This window comes from Thalassophryne amazonica, chromosome 1 (assembly GCF_902500255.1).
Source record: "Thalassophryne amazonica chromosome 1, fThaAma1.1, whole genome shotgun sequence".
Taxonomy (NCBI): Eukaryota; Metazoa; Chordata; class Actinopteri; order Batrachoidiformes; family Batrachoididae; genus Thalassophryne; species Thalassophryne amazonica.
The window spans coordinates 80,099,533-80,124,168 of record NC_047103.1 but is presented as its reverse complement, the minus strand read 5'-3'; the positions used below and the strand labels follow the sequence as shown (position 1 = coordinate 80,124,168).

The 24,636-nt window shown below is 41.6% G+C and overlaps 1 protein-coding gene across 3 annotated transcripts in view; it reads right to left on the bottom strand.

Moving 5' to 3' along the window:
* The window catches only part of LOC117512002 (partitioning defective 3 homolog), a 1,323,734-nt gene that overhangs the window by 241,006 nt on the left and 1,058,092 nt on the right, over positions 1-24,636 (bottom strand). For all 3 annotated transcript variants that reach the window (XM_034171933.1, XM_034171942.1, XM_034171950.1), the window contains one exon: positions 6,826-7,137. In XM_034171933.1, coding sequence (XP_034027824.1) covers positions 6,826-7,137 — 312 coding nt within the window. The remainder of the gene's footprint in view (positions 1-6,825; positions 7,138-24,636) is intronic.

Sequence of the window (24,636 nt, the reverse complement as noted above, 5' to 3'; positions counted from 1 at the left end):
GATCATGGGGAGGGTGATCTCCTGACCTGTCACCATAGGATACAATCTACAGTAGAACTCTCTCACCCTTGTAAAACTCTGACTCATAAGAACAAACATCTGCTGTAAGAGAACAAATACAAGTTGTAAAAGAAAGTGGCTTCTGTACATGAAGATGTAAAAAACACAATCAACATTTCAAGCTACTGATAGCTGCTAAAAGTGTTCATACCTTTAGCATGCAACATTAAACAAGATGAGAATTTCACTCAGTGAGAATATTACAGCATGAATGTCTTCTATGATCCATTGGGGCATTTCACCACAGAACCAGCCATACTCTTCCAAGTATCTATTATAATAGCCAAGTGGCCTCTGTGCGTGTGCGTGCATGTGTATGGTTTCAATCATGCAGAAACCATGGACAGCTGACATTTGCCATTTGGTATGCTTATGTATTTTGGGTCAAGGATAAACAGTGCGCAAACGGAACGTTAACAGGACAAATATTTTTGGAGAAATTAGCAATTTTAGCTAACCAGTAAACAATGGATGTTGTGCTGGAATGCACAGAGTTTGGGGTTTTAAATGTTATTGTGGTTCATGTTAGTTTAACATTGTTGTTATCATTATTGATGTATTGTGTTTTATAGTTCAGTTGGTTTAGTCAGTTTAGTGTTATGTTGCTGTTACCATGAGTGAGTTACGTGTCATCTTCCGGTACCATAAATGAAAAGAGCTGATGATGTCTTCCACCACTGTCTCTGTTTGTGTGTCATGCGTACATGTGTGATTTCATTTAGTAAGTTTAATGTACGTACATAATGTAATTGTAAATACATTAAAAATACATGGATGACACAAGAAAGTGAAAACACTTATTTCCATTGTGGTCCATTTAAAAATCAAATGACAAATAGAAGTAAAATTCAAATAATAATAATAATAATAATAATAATAATAATTTAAATAATCATTATAGATGAATTAATAACTTCAAAGCGAATTGCTGTTTTAAATCAAATGACACCTCTTTTCAAACATTGTAATATACGAGGTCTGTTAGAAAAGTATCCGACCTTTTTATTTTTTTCAAAAACCATATGGATTTGAATCACGTGTGATTGCATCAGCCAAGCTTGAACCTTCGTGCGCATGCGTGAGTTTTTTCACGCCTGTCGGTTGCGTCATTCGCCTATGAGCAGGCTTTGTGTGAGCAGTGGTCCACCCCTCTCGTCGGATTTTTATTGCAAATAAATGTCTGAACGATTTGGAGCTTTGCTGCATCAAATTTTTCCAGAAACTGTGAGAGACCTCCAGGTGGACACCATTCGGAAAATTCAGATGGCTTTCAGGGACGATTTTATGGGGATTACACAGATTAAGGAGTGCTCCAGCCGGTTTAAAGACCGCCCACAGCTGCTGAGAGCGCGCCGTGCTCCGAGCACCGATCGACAGGCTGAATCAACCAGATCAATTCCTCCGCACGTCTGTCTCAATGTGCCGAAAAAGTGCTGATGTCCATGTCTTCCACAATTCCTGTGCTAGTCAGACGACGTCCTGAATAAAACACAGCGTCCAGTTTGGAAATGAACGGCACATTCCACTGTTACAGGAGTTTTTGTCATGGAAAGAGGAGCGGAGGAATTCCGCGTGTCGCGGCGGTGCCGCATGGCACAAAGCAACGCCGTGATGAAGCCTCACAGGACATGTTCTGGCATGTCTAGGCTCATCCCCAATTTCTTGGATAGTCACAGGACTGAAAAACCACCGAAAGCCGTCTGAAAGCCATCTCAAAGCCGTCCTGTGAGACCAACATGGAGGTGGTTTTGTGCCGTGCCATGAACGGCTCTGTGGCGCATCCCTCTGCTTCTTTCCATGAAAAAAACTCCTGTAACAGTGGAATGTGCCGAAAAAGTACTGATGTCCATGTCTCCTGCCATTTTTGTGTAAGTCAGACGACGTCCCGGATCAACAAAGCCTTCACGTTGGAAATGATCTGGTTGATTCAGCCTGTCGATCGGCGCTTGGAGCGTGGCGCACTCTCAGCAGCTGTGGGCGGTCTTTAAAGTAGACCTGCATTGAAATAAATGTGGTCAGATTCAGAAAGAAATAGCTGATATGTACGAGGTCTGTCCATAAAGTATCGTACCTTTTTATTTTTTTTTTAAACTATATGGATTTCATTCATATGTTTTCACGTCAGACAAGCTTGAACCCTCGTGCGCATGCGTGAGTTTTTCCACGCCTGTCGGTGACGTCATTCGCCTGTGAGCACGCCTTGTGGAAGGAGTGGTCCCGCCCCGTCGTCGGATTTTCATTGTCTGGAAATGGCGGAATGATTTGGGGTTTTTTCCATCACAATTTTTTCAGAAGCTGTTAGAGACTGGCACCTGGAAACCATTCGAAAAATGTATCTCGCTTTCGGTGAAAATTTTACGGGTTTCAACATCCAAAAGTAAGCTGCAATGAATGTGAGATACAGATCTGTGTGCTCAGATAAGCAACGGCATCGACAGCGGGCGCCGTTCTTCCTCTCCCGCTCTCTGACTCCGCTGTGCTTATTAAGTCTGCGGGCTCGTTAATGAGCTCGTTAACCGCCGACGCGGGCCACTCACACCGCCCGTGTCTGCTTTGCAGCTTGTGCCAGATTCAGCGCACAACACCGACATCACCTCTCTGTCTACTGAATGGAGCTGCAGCACACTTGGCACAAGTCCTGAGATTATGCTCGCTGTTTTAATGCGAAGCGGCCGGTACACCTGTTGCTGCAAGGACAGACTTCTTGCTGCAAAATCCACAGCACCGTACGTCTCAGCAGTCGGAGCCCCAGAGCTCCATGGACGCTGAGAGAGGTTTATATATTTTTAATGACTGGGATTCTTTGCGGGTCTCACCTCCATATCCCGCGATGGTACCGGAGGCGAAAGACAGTAGATTTTCATTGCGACACCACTCAATCAAACGGGCGTATGAAAAAGTCCCCCAAAATAATTTTCAAGCACAAATAAAAGAAATGTGTACTCACCAAACGTGCCGCAAGACAATATGAAGTTTTAAAAAAAGTAGATCCTTCCGTATAAGACAAGAAAAAGGTGCAGATGCAAACTGACGTAAATCCACAAATTAGAATTGGTGCAATGCATGCTGGGAGAGGGTGTTGTCCGTGACGTCTCGGCAGCGTCCATGATGAGAGAGACAATTTGCGGAGGGCTAAATGTTAGCTGTAAATTTGTCATTTTCAAATGAAGATTTCTCCGTTGAATGACAGATCTGGGCTTGCAGATTTACTTTACTACATTCAGAAGGATCTCATGTGTAAATGTAAGTCATTTTTTGTTCAAAAAATCTGACTGCAATTTTTTCAATGCAGGTCTCCTTTAAACCGGCTGGAGCACTCCTTAATCTGTGTAATCCCCATAAAATCGTCCCTGAAAGCCATCTGAATTTTCCGAATGGTGTCCACCTGGAGGTCTCTCACAGTTTCTGGAAAATTTTGATGCAGCAAAGCTCCAAATCGTTCAGACATTTTATTCGCAATAAAAATCCGACGAGAGGGGTGGACCACTGCTCACACAAAGCCTGCTCACAGGCGAATGACGCAACCGACAGGCGTGAAAAAACTCACGCATGCGCACGAAGGTTCAAGCTTGGCTGATGCAATCACATGTGATTCAAATCCATATGGTTTTTGAAAAAATAAAAAGGTCGGATACTTTTCTAACAGACCTCGTACACAACAAACTACAACCAACCAAAATGTCCTCCGTTCTTTATTAATTATATTGATCTCAACATGCAGCACAGCCGGTTGCAAGAAACGCAGCTCAGTGGCTGTGGAGTTAAATTTTGTCTCATTTATACCTGAAAGTAAATGCTTTTGACAAAAACTACAGATTTTGTTTATTTCTATTTACGTCCAGAGATCTATGATCCAGCATGTACAGATTTTATTTATTTTTACCCGAGGCCAACATATGGCCATCAGGTATTGCAAAGACCTGGCGCCCGTCTGTACAGCATAAGTCCAATTCTAGTACTGCCACAGTCTTCAAATTCACAGGGAACTGATAAGGCTTATTGAGTGTTGTTAGCTGGAAAGGTGATGTAACACAGTGGTAAACATACCACTGTCCCAGCTTTTTTGAAACGTGTTGCAGGCATTTATTTGCACAAAACAATAAAGTTTATCAGTTTGAACATTAAATATCTTGTCTTTGTGGTGAATTCAACTGAATATAGGTTGAAGAGGATTTGCAAATCATTGTGTTCTGTTTTTATTTACATTTTACACAATGTCCCAACTTCATTGGAATTGGGTTCTACACAGAAAAATTACAGGAGGTATTGATGAGGGAATCGATAAAGAATCTGATCAATAAGCGGGAATCGATAATGGTACGGATATTGATAAAATCTTATCAACACCCATCCCTAATAATGAATAAACAACAAAAATTAATTCACAACAAAGCAAAAGTAATTCATGAAAAAACTTTAACGAAAAACAGATTGAACCATATTTTTAAGCAGCTTTTCTTCCTCCCTACGACTGAGACTGTGTGAAAATTGGGTGGACAAAGAGGGGGCATTTATGTTTCACAGGTAGTCTGGACCTTAATCATGGTTGCAAACAAAAATGTTGACTGTTGATAATACTAACTGCTGCTTTGACAGAAAAACACATTACAAACACTTATCACACACTACAGCCTTAACAGAAAAAGAACAACTCACATGTCTGGAAGACAGCAGAGAACACCAAAGAGGAAAAGTGAACAGTTTTCACCTTACTACTGTTAGCAGTGCTGGAAGCAGTATTTTGGTACAGACCTAGCCTTCCTCAAAACTCAACTAGTTCCAATAACTGGTAAGTGAAAAATCTTCATACACTGGACATCTCCAATCCTGCTCCTGGACAGCACATGCACTGCATGTTTTACAATTCTCTCTACTCCACCCACAGTTAATTAACTTAGTCAGGGGTGCTCAGCCAGTCAAGAGCTAGGAAACACCAACATCAATTGACCAAGTGTGACAAGAGCAAGTACACATAGAAAATATGTAGGACAGGTGGTCTCCAGGAGCAGGATTGGAGTCCCCTGAAATAGACTGTAGCATATTCCAGCTTAAAGGTGATGGCAGTTACCACTCTGACAGGTTGAATTTACTGTTTCCCACAACATGCCCCTGAATAATGTGGAGACTCATCCTATTCTCCCTGCAGCTTAGTCTGTGCTGAGATTTCGCACTCTGGAAATAGCAAAAATTTACTGGACATGCCCAGGATGGACTTGCACACTACATCATAGACCATGCACCTTCAAAAGTCAAGACAGGGCAGGTCATGTTTAGGTTTGTAGACTATTTGTTGTAGTTTAACGTGCTAAGCTTACCCTTTAGTCAATGAACATCTTATGGGGCTAGTCAAAAAGCACCATTCCTTCCTGTTTAATCCTGAACAGCAAATTGGGGTGCGTTTTGAAGCATCATAGTAACTTCTTGATCATCTCTCTCAATGTTGAACAAAATTGCTATACGAAGTAGTTAAGGCCATCATTGGCACCACATTTAAAATCTGGATCAAATGTTTGAAGATTTCAAGTATTTGTTCTTGATTTTCAAAATCATTGATAGTGCACTGTAACTTCTTTGGCTTCAAATCTTTACTTCGATGGAGCACATTCAAACACGTTTCAAGCTGTAGTCACTACAAATACCCTATTTCAAGAAATTTAAACATGATTGAAGCTATTAAGACTACAAATATCCGGACGTTACCACATACTATCAACGATTCTGAGAATCAGGATCAAATGTTAAACATTTGATCCCGGATTGAAGATCATTTGATCGTGCTCCATCGGGGTAAACATTTGAAGCCGAAGTAGCCCTGATGAACGTTTGTTGTGATTTTTGTTCAATAGCTTGTAGAATAGCTAAGTCGTATCTGGCCAAGGGCACAAGGGTAGAAAAGGCAAGCCTTTAGCTGCTAGTTCGGGGAGATTAAGATGTTACATCCAATTTTTACACTTTTTGGATCATGGGCATTCATAGTACAACAGCTCCCTGTGGAAGAACCCTGTTACTGCATACTTTGTTAACAGAAATACAAGTGTATAATGGGAACTTTGCAGTCAGCACAGCATGCATACATACCCACAATGTCTTTCTCACATAAGTTAAAAATAAACTGGCATTTTCCTTTTTAACTGAGCTGAAGAAAAAAAAAATCCATGACACATCAAGATAAGGCCATAACTTTGCATGGACCTTTTGGCAATCATCTCTCGGCACAAATCTAAACCCCTGCATAGCATTTTCATCACATCAAATATTGTTGTTGACACAGTGATACAACCAGTAGAAGCTCATCTCAGATGCAATGTGACTCTGAACAAGGTGTATGAGAAGCTGAGAAGGATTATGTGTGATCCATGGATAATATAACTGATATTACATTCTAAGACAGAGAATTACTCTTAGGCCTGATGTTTAGGTGTAGTTGTTGTTTCATCTGACGTGCAGAATCTGCTTGTCTGCATGCAGCAATGCTTTGCTGGATAAAGCAGTGATAATGCCCTGTGTTAAAATGAGCAACATGTGTCACAGATGGGATGTCAAGAAAAAGAATTACAACACTCAGAGTAGTGACTTATACATTATAGATGAGTTGTAAATGAAACAGATTGTTGCAAAGCATAAACACAAGGCACAATGGCAGTTAGTGTCATCTGACTGAACATGAATTAGACCCCTAAAATTCACACTGGCGTGTGTGTGTCACATATTGTGAGTTGGCATATGGAGTTAGTTGTCAATTTGCAATAACCAAGTGCCCCCTACCTGTCTGGAGCTGCAGGAAATCCATTACGTGGCTTGTTGATCTGTGCGTACAAAGCCTCTATGGGCTGACCATTGTCCTGAAGGCTTAGGGAACGTTGAGGGCTGTGGGGTCTCTGAGGGAGATGGTAATGGTGGTGGTGGCTGCTGAAAGACTCCATGGTGCTGCCATCCATAGATGAATCCAGAGATCCAATACCAGCGTAGGTGTGATCCTCATCTGAGCTGAAGGTGTGACTGACAACATCCTGGATCTCAGCATACTCCCTCTCCTTTGCCTGCCTCTCTCGAATCTCTCGTGTCTTGGCCTGTATTCTTTAACAAACACAGTCAAAAGAATTTGTTTTTGTGCCTATGAATGATGCAACAAAAACTTAAAGTTCAAAATACTAATAAGATTTAATTTTATCCAAAATACCCATAACCACACACACACTCATCTTCAACCGCTAAGTCCAATCAAGGGTCGCTGGAAGCTGGAGCCTGTCCCAGCAGTCATAGAACGCGAGGCGGGGTACACCCAGGACAGGACGCCAGTCTGTCGCAGGGCCACAAACAGACAAACAAACACATTCACACCCACTCGCACACCTACAGACAATTTAAAGATTCCAATCCACCTAACCCACATGTCTTTGGATGTGGGAGGAAACCGGAGCACCTGGAGGAAACCCACGCCAACACTGGGAGAACATGCAAACTCCACACAGAAAGGCCCTAGGCGGGAAATGAACCCATGACCTTCTCACTGTGAGGCAACAGTGGTAACCACCGTGCTGACAATACCCATAACCATAAGAAAACAATAACACAATCTGCAATTAAAACACTTTTGAAACCACAAATTATGAGTTCCAAAAGGATGAACAGTCTGTTCTGTTTAGTTTTGGGCACTCTCTGGACATATTTGCATTCTGCTCTTGATGAATGAAGGATGAATAATGAGCCACGCATGTTTTTTTTGTTTTTTTTGCTATGAGAGGATTTATTCAACTATCGTGGCAGAATAGCAGCTCTGAGAGGCTCTTAGAGGCAGTATCTTCGGTTAACGAGGCTCATCTCTGAGCGTGGCGCTAATTTCAAGATGATCAAAATTTAGCAACAACAGCATGGGGCAGTTTGTGTACGAGTTACTATGATGACTAACGAGGATTTTAGAGGTATGTGTGTAGTGTGGACGAGGCTGTAAAAGCCCATTATCTGAGCGCCTGGCAGCTACGAGGGACCTGAGAGGCTATTTTTGGAGCAGCTCAGCCCTCTTGCACACACAATTCCACCTGCTCTGTGCACTGTATATAAAATAATAATTTTGTAGCGGATTAATAATTTTCTGTAAAACCCTGGATGCTGAAAACACCTCTATTCGCTTCTGGAATCACAGAAGACCGTTTCATCTGGACCCTTTTTCCCCCTCTCCTGCTCCATGAGGAATGTATTTTGGAACAGCTTAAGGTAACTATTTTTAATGTTTTTATAGCTTGGTAAAACAGTTGCATGTTCATTTCTAGCTGTAAAAGTATGTCTATGACAGATTTAATATCTTGTTAATGGATCAGATGAGCTCTGCTGAGTGTGCGCACTGATGCAATGACTCGTGCTCAAAACAAGCATTTAGACACAACACCAGCTCACAAAAGAGTGATTTTGCAGTCAATAATGGATGAACACAAAGTTAAAAGTTGGATCACAGTGACCGTAAGCTGTGGAAGAAATAAAGAAATATATATTTTTTGGAAGTGATCCACAGCAGCATGTACTCACTCAGTGCATCTTTTTTTGGGCTTCATTTAAAAAAATGTGACATCTTGAATGGATGGTGTGAATTGAAAACCCACACTTTAAAAGGGACCAGGTGTGGGAGGGCTGGAGGTTTAGACCAAACCCATGCCTAAACTTGCACCAATGTCGTGTTATCATGGCGCTACATGGATCATAGTTGGCTTGACGTGGATCATATGCAGCGACACGAGCCACTTGAGGCTGGCCGAGGCTCAAATGACAGGTCGGTTGTGGCTCACTAGAGGGTGATACCTGGCACGTGAGGTACAGAGAGGCACATAGAGGCGCCTGAGTAGTGGATATTTGACGGCTTAAAACGTGGATCATTCTTCGAATAAACATTGACACACCCATGCATGTCTCATTATTCATGGCTTATTATTCAGTGGGACAGAGGCTTTATGTTTAATAAATTCAAATCAACCCATTGCCTTGTAGTAAAGAGTGCTGAGGATTTGGGCACTGTCCCAGCATTCAAACATAATTAGTGCAATTTTTAGGTTGTTTAACAAGTCTATAAAACATGCTTGCTTGTTTTGCTTCTGGATTTCAATTAAGTTTAGCTAAATTTGACTGAAGAAAAAAAAACAAACAAACTCTAAATTTGCCAATACGAGGTTCGATTGAGATGTTTTGAGCCAGACTCAGAAAAAGAAGGACATGGTTCTCAATCTTTTGCATTCTGAGACATTTCTCAAGAGAACTTTTGACTCACTGGCTGCAATATTGAGAAATGTTGTTTTTTTTAGAATGCAAAAGACAGAGAACCACGCCCTTCTTTTTCTGGGTCGGGCTCATAACGCCCCTCGCATAATGTCTTGCTTTCTCAACCTTCCTATGTTATGCTCCTCTCTAAATATCCGTACAAAATATAGAATAGAAACTAAAACAGCTTTCTCTTTTACAGCAACATGGAAGATTATTTCAAGTATGGGTGTTTTGGGGACAAAACAAAAGGAGGTAGGCAGGAGGGAGTTGGACCTCCTTTGCTTCTTTCCAAACCCCCTTCCTCTCTCCACGGTGTTCCTCTCCCTTGGTCTACTTGTAGACAACAGGGCCTTTCACAGGGCTTTTTCCTGTCTCATAGAATAGTTTCATATGAATACCCATCTGTCCGCCACTAACAAGAGAAGACAGTCAAAGTGCTGTAGGAGAGCTGGCATTGTAGGGGATAGGGGATGGACAGTGAGGTGTAGAGAAGAAAAGGAGTGAGGACAGGCAGGGGGAGCAAATTGACCTCCCACTGTGATGCCCCTTCCAGCAGCCACTAGTCTACTTACTGGTTCCAGATGTTGAAAGGTAACACACACACAAACACATGCACACGCACACACACAAACATGCACACGCACACACGCACACACACACACACACACACACACACACACACACACACACACACACACACACACACACACACACACACACACACTCGTACATGCATGCTACCCCCTATTGGGGATTGGCTTCCTTATTACCTCAGGTCTCAACTGACCTGATCCCCCTCCTGCTGCTAGCCCTCATCGATGATTGACAACATTACCACGGGGTAGAAGCAGGACTGGAATCCACCCTCGTCATACCCTCTTCTTTGTCTGTGTATTTTAATAACAGTAATCACATTTCAAACTATCACCATTTTTCAGTGCCGGATTAACCCAATTCCCACATCCTACCCATAGACTGCCTTGTTTATTTTTAGCCGTCCAAAATCCCATTTTCTCTGCATCATCTGCCAAATGAGATTTTGATGGAGGCTTGATGCAATGTCACAAGATATGCAGTCATCTATAAAAGCTTCTTAGCTACTCTGATGTACTTTATATTATCATCAACCAGGTACGATACAGAAAATATCAACTCAAGCATCCCAGCACTGTTTTCTAGGTGTAGTCTCATTTTAGTGCATAATGTTAGGGAATAGGAAATCAGCCTCACACGGGGAAAGTGGGACGGGGTGGAATTTCCACAAAGCCTTTCACCTGCAATTTGGCTAAATTGATGTTAGGTTTATGCCAGGAAGGGGCAGACAATCACTGAAGTCCGTTGGGGCCTCAGGACCTTCTGGTAATTTATGGTCTAATCAGATTCATAAAATACAATGACATTGATATTTGGGATGAGATAATGGCCTTGGGTAGTCTGGTGGCATGTAGTTGAAAGAAAGAGACAGACTGCTTAAACATGCCTCAGGAGTCTGACATGGATCAAACTAAATGAAGCACTTCAGTAAAAGGAGCAAAGACGTGATTCATGTCAGCATCATTACTGCCATTAGTATTAAATCCATCCAGCACTGCACAGAATTAGCCGCTTTTATTAATTTATAAATTCAGCTCAGTTCATCACACTCACATTCTCGTTTTTCAATAACGGAATCATGTTTGTTTTCATGATACAAAAGAGCTTTCTGTCTGTATGCTTGGAGATAGCTGTTCCACAATCCAAACCACAGACTTCTGTTAATCTGCTGAGAGAGGTTATCCTGTTAAAAACAAAAGCTGGACTATCACAAGGTGCTATGCAAGTTTCCACCTGTGGCCAACTGGCATTATGTCTGTCTGTCGTATCCTATGACTACAGTGCTACTTTTCCAATAGCCTGATTTCTAAATGACTCCCTTTGACATGTCAAGAATAACTATATGAGGAATTTTCTGGCTCTGGTTCTGCTGTGTAATATGCTCATTAGCCCCAAAGCTTGCATTCACACCTGCTAACGACATTCTTGGCGAGGAAACCTCCACTTCTTGCTCCCCTCCTTCCCCCACATTGTCCTGAGAGACACCCCCATGCTGTTCCATATATACTCCATTAGCCAATTAATGGCCCAGCATGTTAAAATTCAGGAAAGTGCTGCCCACACTCAACAAATTATTACTGTACAGCTGCAATCACGAGCCCTTTTCTCCTCACTTGTCACCTTATCAGATATTATGTATGAATGGAGCAGACGCTTTAAGCTTTAATTCAACCAGCCAAGGGAGATTTTATTTTATTTTAATTACAATGGTGACAAGATATTCTGTAATTCCACTGTCATATCAGGTGTGTGTGTGTGTGTGTGTGTGTGTGTGTGTGTGTGTGTGTGTGTGTGTGTGTGTGTGTGTGTGTGTGTGTGTGTGTGTGTGTGTGTGTGTGTGTGTGTATTTTACTGTATATTCTTATACTCTAGTCATACAAAGCATTTTCACTCATGTAATTTGCTGTTATGTATGGGTTCATCTGTATAGTGTGACAATATGGTCAACTGTAATATCCAGATGAGTAATTCTGTTCAAATTTAGCATTATGGACTTTGATGATGCCAATTCTTATACCCCTATCACAGTAGAGGCTAAATGCTGCCCGAATGAAAATTCAACCCACATTCTGGAGGTATGATGGTCCATTTGAGGATGCTGGACAGCAGTCTGAGAGCAGTCTAAACAGTCAGCCAACTTTCTGTGGCTGTCCTGGATGTTTTGCACATGTGCAAAACAGTCAAGGTGCAGTCGAGGTGGAAAAATATTGTACGGCAGTCGAGGTGGACTCTAACTGCACTCTCATTGTGTTCTAAATATTCACACCACATCAAAACAGCATTCGAAACAGTCTTATTGCATTTGAGGGAAAGTCGCCATCGTCAGGCATATCTAATTCTGCTGGCATGTCCTGGACTGCACCCCCGTGCATCCCATTCAGGGTGTGCAAAGGAAATATTGTAATGTGCAAAGTCTGTGGCACGCAGTCAATTTATGAAGTAGAGGTGAACATTGCGCAATCATACCGAAAACACCATGTGTTGTGGTGAGTCCATTTGCATCACGCAGCTGTAAATCAGCACACGCAGGTGAACGACATGTCACAGCTGTAATACACATCATATTTCAGATATATTGTCAGTCCACCTCATGATTTAGAAGTTCTATCTGTAATATTATGTTATCATGGTTGTAACAGCCCAGTCAGACAGCTGTGCACTGCGTCAGCGTGTCTCTGGCGGCGCCCACCACCCACATACTCAAAATCATGATACAACTTGCTCTCTTCTGTTTGCTTTGGTCTAAAAATAAAATGTGATTTATGTGCAGAGCTGGCACATTTATCATCCAACACCAGAAAGCAGTTGCACCTTAGAATACCAAAAACTGGGTCAAAAGTTCAGCTCTGTCTACTGTTGTATAAAGACAGCAACACTCAGATCCATCTTACATAAGTGAGTTCACAAAGTTCATTTGATTTCATTTCATCATGGCCAACATGGGAAAGATGGCAGATTGCAATATAAATATGAGAGATCGGTGCAGTTTAGATTACTTTAAAAGGTGGAAAATAAATGAATGGAAACATAGATCTCCATGTTCATGGGAAACACAAAGATGAATATAATGCACGAGCATACAGTAAGGTAATTGCAAATTAGCCATATATTTTAACTACTGAAGAAGAGGTGAAACAAATCAGATTTTGAGGACTTGGTGCATATGACCTTCTGAAACTGATGGATGGATGGATTTAAAATTAAAACATGTATGCAGATATTGCAGAATATTTATGGAAAATGACGAGAGAGTACTCTTAAAGTGGCTTGTCATTGCTTACCATAGTAATGTTCTGATCATGCTATTAAACTGACTGTTGTACCTAGAATTGACAAACTTACAATTTTAATCAATGTCTTACACCAGCCGGGGTTTTTCCCCCACCATGTGCATTCCAGAGCTTTGTGCTCACAATTATGGCTTTTATGCCACCTTTTATGCCACCTTTCAAGTCTACAATAACCAGTCCACAATTGCACAATGTGCACTTTGTACATAATCAGGCATAATTGGGTAGCCAATTGACAGCAAGGCTCAGGGTTGCACTTGTGCAGTACTAACACACAATTCGCTTATTAAAAATCTCAAACTTTTTAAAAAGCCGTTCACTGTGTTATCACTGCAGTGCCTTAAGGCAGCCAATCAGACAGAGGAAAACTTTTCATATCCTCAGGAAAATAGCAAAGAGCTTTGTCATCTCTGTCTCTAGTTAGTGCAGAAGATAAATGCATATATCATAAGAATCTTTCATTTCTTTGATACAAGCACCAGCTTTGACACAATGGTACTGCTTGGTGTACTTTTTGCAAAAAAGCCATTAGTCACTTCAATTTTCAAGATGGGGGCCATTTTTCAAGATGGTGCCCAGAAACATGTATTTTCATCATATATTTGCACAATCTTAGTTTATTTCAATTTAGTACATGTTAGAAATATTGTACTGTGGACTAGGGATTTTAAATTAACTTCAGGCAATGTTTTCATGATTTTTATATGGATTGTATATGTTTTTAATCAGCGCTGCATGTTTTAGAACGCATATGCTGCAGAATGTGCAATAGTGTATGGGGTGTAAGGGTTTATTAGTTGAAGAAGCATTTTTTGCTTTTAAAGTCAGCCATGTCCTCACTGCTTACCTATCGGTCCAAGTAGTTCCTTGTGCATGGCAATGGCCACACACCAGTAATCCGCATAGGCCTGCAGGCTAATCTAGGTAAAGATAGCACACAGAGAGATTCTCTGTGATGGAGTCTGCTTTGCTCCCATATCAGTGCATGAAGACTGTAAACCTCCAGAATGTGCTGTTGCACAGATGAAACAATAACTTCAAAATGATTCCCCTCAAAAATTCAAAATTAAAATTTCATGTGGCTGCTTCATGCCCTATGACTACTGGGATAGGGTCCAGCCCCCCATGACCCTTAACCGGAGTAAGCAGGTATAGAAAATGGATGGAATTTCACATGGCTAACGGCTTTTTTTGAAGAAACTCACTTCTCAGAAGTATCGATACCAAATTTGGTGCTTATACAATCAATTATTCTTACACTTATCGGCTGCATGAAATCAGCTGATTTAAGCCCCTTTCCCACTGGGCCAATGTACAGCTGCGTAATGCTGCGCACAGTCTACTCCAAGCTTATGCAGCCCTACATGGAAATAACCGCTGAGGGATGCAAAGGGGTGCAAAAATACATAAACAGATGCAAAAATTAAACATGTTTAATTTCTTTGCAGACATTTGGCGTTGAGCACTGCGTCCAGTGCTCTACGCAAGTCCATGCAACACTGTGTTACTGTACACCATGCCTCCGCAATTGTACGCTACCTTACGCCAGTCCGACAAAAAAAATCCTTTAAGTTTTTTTTTTTTATCAGTACAAACCTGCATTGCTAGATTTGATTCATCCCACTGTACTCTGCTGAACTTTGCTGGCAGTGAAGCTTCAAAACCACAGAAGAGCCGAGCCAAGCTTCCCCCAGCGTTCAGCATATGCAGCCATTCCTCTCTACTAGATATGCAGCACAATGCAACTCTACACAGGCCTGGTATAGGTACGGTTGGGCCTACATCACTTCCACGTAGTTACGGCCGTCATTTTGGGTCACCGCTGAAAACAAACTGTACTTGATGTCCATCACGCTCGCATCGTTCTGCCACATTTTTTTCTACTTAATATACACCAGTTTTCACAAGGAATGCCACAATCGTGCGCTGCAGTAATAGTGCTTCAAAGGCTGTGGAACGCCACAGCCGCAGCCAAAGCAGAAATGTGAAGCGTCTTGACCAGCCATGCCCCAGGCCAATGAGGGCGAAGTCAAAGCTTAATTTCGGCTCACCTCCTGCAGCTGCCTCTCTTGGTGAACGTGCTACAGCAGAAACCTCACCCAGAGAGTTCCTGCCTCCAGCTGACCTGAGTGACCATGAGGACTCGCCTTGTCCAACGTCACATGATTATGTTAACATGGAACAGGTGTCCTAAAAGGAAGAGTTGGAACACCTGAGAGCGGAGAACTCACAGCTGAAGACAGAATGCGTTCCTGCGAGCTGAGCAGAATGAGGAGAGAAGCAGAATGTGGTGCTTTGGGAGCTCAAAAAAAACACACTTTTTGATCTTTTATCTTATCGTGGTTGGTACAGCCAACTGCAACACACGATTGTGGCATTCTGTGTGAAAACTGGTGTATATTAAGTAGAAAAAGCCGCGGCAGAACGCTGTGAGCACGAAGGACGTCAAATAGGAAATGAGCGTGACAGCAGTTTGTTGTCAGCGGTTCGCTGGTTACTATGTGCGTTGCTATGTGTGTGCGCATCAGGGACCCGGATGTCTGACCGTACCTAAAGGGCTTTAGACAAAAATAAATAAATAAATAAACCTCTGTGATAGCAGACTGGGCAGATGCTGTCCTCCTGCAGACTGTGTGCTTTTATCAATGTATGTATTATAAGATTGCTGTTAGTTGTTTGTTGGGAGCTTTCAGTGAGGTCTTTTTCTTTTTTCAAAGCACTGAGGCGCTAGATTTGTTTCTCCATGTGTTGCTGCTTTTTCACCAGGAATAAAAGCAAAAGCTAATGGTTGTTTGTTAAAACTTGTCAATGAAAAAATTACAGAGATGCAACTGCAGAAAGTCTGCAGTTTTACCGCAAATCATACGTTAAGAAAGAACTGGTAAAAAGAAAGCTCCAGAAACCATAGAAACTATGAATCAGGAAAAAAAAAACAAAAACGAGTGGAACTGGTAAGGAGCATGACAGAGAAGGTGAACATGAACGTGTTTAGTTCTTCTTGTGGCAGTTGTCAAACCTTGTGTTACATTACCACCACTAAGTGGACTGGAGTGCAAGACAACAAACTGAAAAAATGCCAAAGAGAACAAAAAGGAAAAAGGCACACCAATTACAACAGAGACACCTGCTGACCAACAAATGTTATCCTCCAAAGAAGAAGAAATGTTGACGATGTCCACTGTATAGAAGTTACCTAAACTGCAATGAAGCACAGAAAAATGGTTTTAATAAGTTACAAGGCAAGCTAACTTGTATTGTTTTGTTATGCCAGATAGATTTTTTTTGCACAGATTAATGATGTATTTGTTTAAAAAATGAACGAAAAGTACAAATAATTAACCTTGTGGATTCCTCGGGCTTCAGTCACAATACTCTTCAAACAAGCAGCATTATCAAATTATATATAGTGATAAGAATTAAACTTGAGTAACGTGAGGGGAAAAAAAAATTGTGATGTACTTTTCACCATATCACCCAGCCTCACTTGAGTTCAAAGAACTGAATAAACCAGACTGGCATGACCAGGATCAGCAGAAGGTGGACCAGCCAGTTAACTGGAGATCTTTAAAGTGACTTAGGCTCATATTCTTTTTTATGAACACCTTCCAGTGCAAATGAGAAACACAGATGCTACTTTTCAGCTCCTTGACATTGTTTTTGTTTGGAAAATATGCATGTCCATATATGCAGTGTCAAAAGATCATTTATTAATTTTTTATACCCACTTACTTCAATGTAGGGTCACGGCATGGCATGAAAAACTATAGGACTTGCAGACACTGTTTATGACAATATGCACTTTGTGGTTTGGATCACCAAGTGACGTCCAAGTCAGCACAGCATGCAGTGCTTCCTTAGTAACCATGCAGTCTTACAGGTTTCCCCGCTGGTAAACATCTTAGTTGTTCTTTTGTCCGTTGGAACCAAAACAAAAACCTCACTGATTTTATGTTGTAAAAATAGCTGTTACAGTTACAGTAAAACATATACCTTCCCTTCATGTAAAGCTGAATTTGTAATTGTAATATATTACCAGGTTCCTTTCCTAATGTAAATGTGAAGCCAGGTGTTCATGCCAAGTGATAAGTCATGAGGCAAGAATGTGAGGCCTGGTGTAAGATAGAAGCAGTAAACCTTACTGTTTAGCCAACGGTTATTATTTGTACCAACAAAGTCAGTAGACTCCTTTCTCCATGTGTTTGTCAATGTTTAATCTACCCAAAGAGGGCTGAAAGAGATCGAGGTGAGGGTGGGAGTGTGTGCGTGTGTGTGTGTGTGTTTGGGGGGTGGGGGGGGGGGGGGGCTGTATTCTCAAACACTCATTTTGAAGTCAACACATTTCGAAGTTTTAAAGCATGCCTCTTCAATATGCATTGCTACCATGCTGGATGAAACAGAATGTATTTGCTCTCTCACTTTCTCATTCTGCTGCCTTGAATAGATTTTTCCTTTCAGTACCCCTTCATCAAAACATGTTCTTTTGTTCTGAAGTGCAGACGGAGGGCAGAATGTATCTGAATCTAATCAGAGAGCAGTAAATGACTCTGCTAAAGCTGTCTATGCCAGAATCATAAGCCTCCAATAGCCCATCTTTTGTAATGACATTTGGCCCATAACAGCATAATGTAATCACAAAGATAATTGCTCAAGTTTGGTGGTGTTAACTTGCAGTGTTAATAATCACATTAGCTTGCTGTAGGTATCAATATAATTACAATTGTAATCATACTTCACAATTAGCTAGACTGCTTCCTTTCAACTCAGTATGCAAAAGAGACTTAAATGGGATATTGAAAGAATGAGATGGTTTGATTAAAAAAAAAAAAAAAAAAAAAAATGACTGTTGTTCCAACAAAGCGGAAAAAAAATAATCCTAGTAAATTACATTTCCCACCCTATGTCTGTCATCTTAACACTGAACATGAGATTCAAACAGCAGTGTGCTAAAGAAACTAAAAACTGGAGCCTGCCCGACATGGATTTTTGGGGAGCCTATACAGGTATTGGGGAGTAAAAAAATGTACAATACCAATATATCTGCCAATATCAAGTTTTAATGTTTCACTAACTTGTACAAACTATAAGAGAAAAAATGCCAAACATATTAGATTTATACAGAAATACAGCTGTCTGACAGTGCACTGCGTCATCTTCGACAACAATGACTGAGCAAGCAAGTAATGTTTGTCACATTGCTGCCATGTTGCCTTCACATGGATTAGCAGTTGCCATGTCGCATTGCTCAGCATTTGTAGAAAGATAGACTTGTTGTCGATTTTGGCCTTTGCCTAGCTGACAACATAGTCAAAATGATCAGCAGCTTGTCACGTTGCCTCTGTTTCTTGTAGCAAATGTGACCAAGGGGTGCTGGGAGTCCCAGCCATGCTTGATGGCACTGTAAACAATCCAGGATGCAAGTGCTTCAGACTGCCCTCTGTTTGACAAACTATGTAATGATACCACTTCCACTGGCCAGTGTTTTTTCTGTATTGCTTATTTGATAAAATCAACAAAAATGGGGATTGACACTTCATTCTCTTTTCATTCACATAAGGATGCCTCATCATAATACATAATACACTTCTTCTTTCTGACTGCTGTCAGTTACAAAACAAGATTAATGCAACAATAACACCACCAGCTACAGTGGCACATACATAAATTCCACATCATTAAATATAGGCATGGTGTACCAAACAACTGCCTGTGTCGCCAGTTAATCTGCCAGCGTATTCCAGCATGAACACTATTACTAAACAGACCTCTGTGTTTTTTGTTTTTTTGTTTGTTTGTTTTTTTACAAAACCGGCCATTATTATGTTTGAGACAACCTGGGGCCTGTACTACAAAGCGGGGTTAACTACTCAGATGTAATCCAGGGTCAACCTCTTAAACCGGGGTTGACAAAACCTGGTTTTCTCAAGTGGTGTTAATTGGTACTACGACGCTGAATAAGATGTTGATTTGTTGAACCTGTGTTAACCTAAGTGGAGTTTGTGCGTGTTCACATAAAAGGGGCGGGTTGCAGCACACGTCACCATTTTTCAATGATGGCACGGTCACCTTACTTTACCAAAGAAGAATGCTCGATTATTATGCAGCGCTACGAGGAATTTAAATTAACGTTAAGGGGGAAATCGAACACATCACCTGCCAAAGCAAGACAGGCTTGTTGGCAACGTATTGCTGATCGGGTAAATGCGTAAATACAATTCAATTGTTCTATAAATCTGTTACAGATGATTAACCTGTGGAATGTCTAATATGTGTTTAAAAATGACCTTCTTTCATTAATTACGCCCAGATGCAACACGATTCAGAAGTGGGCATAGGCCTACTAATAAATGTTAGGTTAATTTAATGTTTCCTAAATAGGCTACCTTGACTGTATGATTGCTATTCCTAATCCTGTCAATATTTCAGATCCAATAGCAGTGCCAAACGCACCTGGCAGCATGTGAAGATGAAATATAAAAACATCCTTCAGAACGGTAGGTTTATATTCATAGCTTGATAAGCCCCACTTCGCCTAATTAATGGACATGCATTAGACCTATTTTGATATTAGTAATTACCCGCGATTGCATAAAACCCTTCTTTGATTTGCATTGCGGATAAATGGCCAGGGAAAACGACAAATGCGTCCAACAGTTTAGATAGAGCAAGTAGTACCTTGCGAATCATACGGTACATATGGTTAGGGTTGGGGGAAGGAGCAAGATTAGGTTATGGTTAAGGTTAGGGCTGGGGGTGGGAGTAGGGTTAGTAATAGTGAGTTTAAAAAAGCCCCGTCACGAAAATTGGACTCATTTCGTCACGGGAGCACGAAAAAAAAAAAAAAAACGTGAGACTGGGCTGGATTGAGAATATTGACGGTTCACTTTTTACATTAGCGTGGCTTTCTGCTCTGGGCTCCCCAGTCATGCTACAACTGTAACAGGTTTGAGGATCTACAGTTTGCATTTCCTGAACCTCTGCCTCAAGTTTTTTTCTCCCATCATTTTTTACACCATCATATGAAAAACAAACACCTGATCATGACAATATACAATGGGGTAAGAAAGTATTTAGTCAGCCCCTGATTGTGCAAGTTCTCCTACTTAGAAAGATGAGAGAGGTCTGTAATTTTCATTAAAGGTACACTTCAACTGTGAGAGACAAAATGAGAAAAAAAATCCAGAAAATCACATTGTAGGATTTTTAAAGAATCTATTTGTAAATTATGGTGGAAAATAACTATTTGGTCACCCACAAACAAGCAAGATTTCTGGCTCTCACAGACCTGTAAGTTCTTTGAAAAGCTCTTCTGTCCTCCACCTGTTACCTGTATTAATGGCATCTGTTGGAACTTGTTATCCGTATAAAAGACACCTATCCACAGCCTCAAACAGTCAGACTCCAAACTCAACTATGGCCAAGACCAAAGAGCTGTCAAAGGACACCAGGAAGAAAATTGTAGATGTGCACCAGGCTGGGAAGGGTGAATCTACAATAGTCAAGCAGGTTGGTGTGAATAAATCAACTGTGGGAGCAATTGTAAGAAAATGGAAGACATACTAGACCATTGATAATCTCCCTCGGTCCATCTTGCGTGGAGCGCAAGATGTCATCCCGTGGGGTCAAAATGATCATGAAAACGGTGAACAAAAATCCCAGAACTACATGGAGGGACCTGATGAATGACCTGCAGAGAGCTGGGACCAAAGTAACAAAGGCTACACACTACGCAGAGAGGGACTCAAATCCTGCAGTGCCAGGTGTGTCCCCCTGCTTAAGCCAGTACGTGTCCAGGCCCTTCTGAAGTTTGCCAGAGAGCATATGGATGATCCAGAACAGGACTGGAAGAATATCATGTGGTCAGGTGAAACCTAAATAGAACATTTTGGTAAAAACTCAACTTGTCGTGTTTGGAGGAAGAAGAATGCTGAGTTGCATTCCAAGAACACCATACCTACTGTGAAGCATGGGGGTGGAAACATCATTCTTGGGGTTGTTTTTTCTGCAAAGGGAACAGGACGACTGATCTGTGTTAAGGGAAGAATGAATGGGGCCATGTATCATGAGATTTTAAGCCAAAACCTCCATCCATCAGTGAGAGCATTGAAGATGCAATGTGGCTGGGTCTTCCAGCATGACAATGATCCCAAATACACCACTCGGACAATGCAGGTGTGGCTCTGTAAAAAGCATTTCAAGGTCCTGGAGTGGCCTAGCCAGTCTCCAGACCTCAACCCCATAGAAAATCTGTGGAAGGAGTTAAAGTCCATGTTGCCCAGCGACAGCCCCAAAACATCACTGCTCTAGAGGAGATCTGCATGGAGGAATGGGCCAAAATACCAGCTACAGTGTGTGCAAACCTGGTGAAGACTTACAGGAAAAGTTTGACCTCTGTCATTTCCAACAAAGATTATGTTACAAAGTATTGAGGTGAACTTTTGTTATTGACCAAATACTTATTTTCCACCATAATTTACAAAACAAATTCTTTAAAAATCCTACAATGTGATTTACTGGATTTTTTTTTCTCATTTTGTCTCTCATAGTTGAAGTGTACCTATGATGAAAATTACAGACCTCTCTCATCTTTCTAAGTGGGAGAACTTGCACAATCAGGGGCTGACTAAATACTTTTTTGCCCCACTGTAATTCATACTCAACGTTGCAGATGTCACAGCTTTTTAACAGTACACAGCCCACTGTGTGCTTATTATTTTTACATGATATTATTATGTTAAATATTTTGCACAACTGAAAGTGTTGTAGATACATATTTGTACTCTTCTATTTGTACTCTGATCATGGTACCATGCATGTTTGGAACTGAATAAGACATCACGGCATATACTGCGCCTGTCTGACTCATGGTAGTCCCATGTACTTTTCTCTAATTTTTGTCATGCTACTTTTGGTGTAAAGGACCTCTAAAGAAAGTCTTAGTCCTCATGTTTGAGCCATGCTGATTGACCCATAGCAGTATGTTCTGGTTGTCTGCAGTCTGCAGAGGGACAAAAACAAACAAGAGGAAGTGAGCCCCAGTCAAAGCAAAAGCCAGTGATTGGTTCTGCTGTGTTCTGTGTAGCAGGAACAACGAAAGTTGCAGTGGAGTGCTGGTTGCTGATTAGAAGCCACCTGAAGCCAAACAGATAAGAGCGAATGGACATCATAATCACAGAGCACAGAGCAAAAAACTGAGAGAATGGCTTTCAGTACAGACGGCAAATAAAGAAAGAACACTGTCAGGTCGTCTTTGTGAGCACCCCAATTTGGCTGGGAAAATATAGTTTCAGGGCTAACATGTGCAGAGATAAGTGAGACGGACAGGCACTCCACAACACTGCCCACCCTCTGTTTCCTTCCTTTCTCCCAGCCAGGCTTCAGTCAGGGCTACAGCCACACAAATGGCTACATTCCAACCAAAGTAGGCTCCAATCACAGTTTGTTGTCTCTACAGTCCTCTCACCATAGGCCAATCAGATAGGGGTGTCTTGGGTGCCGTCCACAGGCATAAAGAGACCAGGGTAATGGCTGCTGCTGGGCTGAGCAGAGATTTAGAGCAGCTGAACTCCAGGTTACAATGCTGCCTTGATGGGACCTGAAACAGCCAATCGCAAGCACTGTGTAATATCTGCCAAATTTCGGCCAAACAACTGCTGCTGATAGCCAATGTTCATCAAGTGGACTCGTACACAGTGCTGCTGTAATGAAGCCACACTTTTATGTAGTGTCTCCTCTGTCACCTTCAACAACGCAACCATAAGAGGCTGAACAAATATCACTGCAAAAGAACATTTCGTTCCCCCCCTGAAATAACAAATGGTATGTGCCTGTAAAGACCAGAGGCCAAACCATAAACTGCATGAATCACATCAAGGTCAGAGTTTTAAATATAGAACCATAGCCACCTTATTGCACAGTAAAAAGGGCAGGTTGTAGGAATTAATCTGTCTCACCTCTTCAATGACTCCTAGTCTGAATCATTAAAGCCTCTGTCAAAACCGTCCACTTGAATTAATGTTGGTTAATGTCAACTGAGTCACGAGTTTGGCTGCGACCCATCCAGCGGCACTGTGGCGCTGCCGATTGCCAGCTTTAGAAACCAGTTATAGCCTGATCCATAATTTCATAAATGCCCTCTATAATACGTCTGTGGCACCGATGTAATCAATCAGAGCGCAGACAACCCCGACAATCAAACCTAGCACCTTGGGAATGTAATACAGGGATACAAAAAAAAAAAAAAAAACGTACAAGTAGTAATGGATTTCTGAGCTGTCATCCTGTTGAACCCAAATGCTTTGAATATCGACTTGGCTTCATCGCAGGTTGGTTTGTTATTACTCACTGCTATTTCCCTGAGGAGTCCCTTTCCATTAACTGAGGGACAATTCTGGCTTCAGTGAGTGATGGGATTTGGGAACAGGTAGAAAAGAAAAGAATTCAGTTGGCCTCCTGCAATGAGGACTTGGGACTGTAGCTCACTGTTAAGGATTTTATATATATATATATATGTTATCACTGTTAAACATTTGTACCTTTGTCTTCTTTCTTATGAAAACGGTGTTGTGCTGTTTGCACTTCACCCTGAGAATGTATGTGTTATTCAACCTTGTTTTAGCTTTGTCTTCTTTCTCATGAGAACGGTGTTGTGCTGTTTTGCACCTGTCTTAACCAAGCCTGAGAATTCAATTTTGTTTTAGCACTCTGGGGTCAATCTGAGCTGGGAATGAAGGGCTGGATGTACTTATTATTATAATATAACTTTGTTTTCGCAGCCTCTAACGACTGGGAGTAAGAGAACGTTTTGACTGTTGTGATGTGGTGCTTAGTGTGAAGGAGTGTGAAGGACAGGACACTTCAGGCAGATGCAGAACAGCTGATAACTGCAACAGACGAACGAGATGTGCTGACCTGTGTAAAAGAAAGTGTCCTTCCTTACAGCTGCACTTATTGACGTATGCGTTTATGTTACGGGAAGAAACTTGTCTTGCGTCATCACCCCCACCCTTAGGACAAGTTTTTTGTTTATGTGATGAGGGCGTCTCTTAATAAAAAGAGTGGAAAAGCAGGCCAGACTTTAGTGTAGCCTTGGTGTACAGCCTGGCCGCACTCCGCGCGTAAAATTTGACTTTCTGTCTCACTGGTGTTTCTTGACTCTGTTTGTCTTGTTAAAGGTTTTAAAAATGTTTGGAGGAGAAAATACCCAACATTGACTGGGGGCTCGTCCGGGAGCTCAACAATACCGGAGGTGTCCAGCGGCGGTCGTCAAGTCCAGACGTAAATCCTTGGCCAAGGTCCGATCGATTGATCGTGTCTGCCATTGTCGGCCACCGTTGGCATCGTCTGGTTGACGAGATTTTCCCGAAGAAGACAGACAGGAAGTCGAGTCAGTGAGTAGAATTTCTTTGTAAACAGTACTGAGTGAGTGGTGATCAGATCACATAAA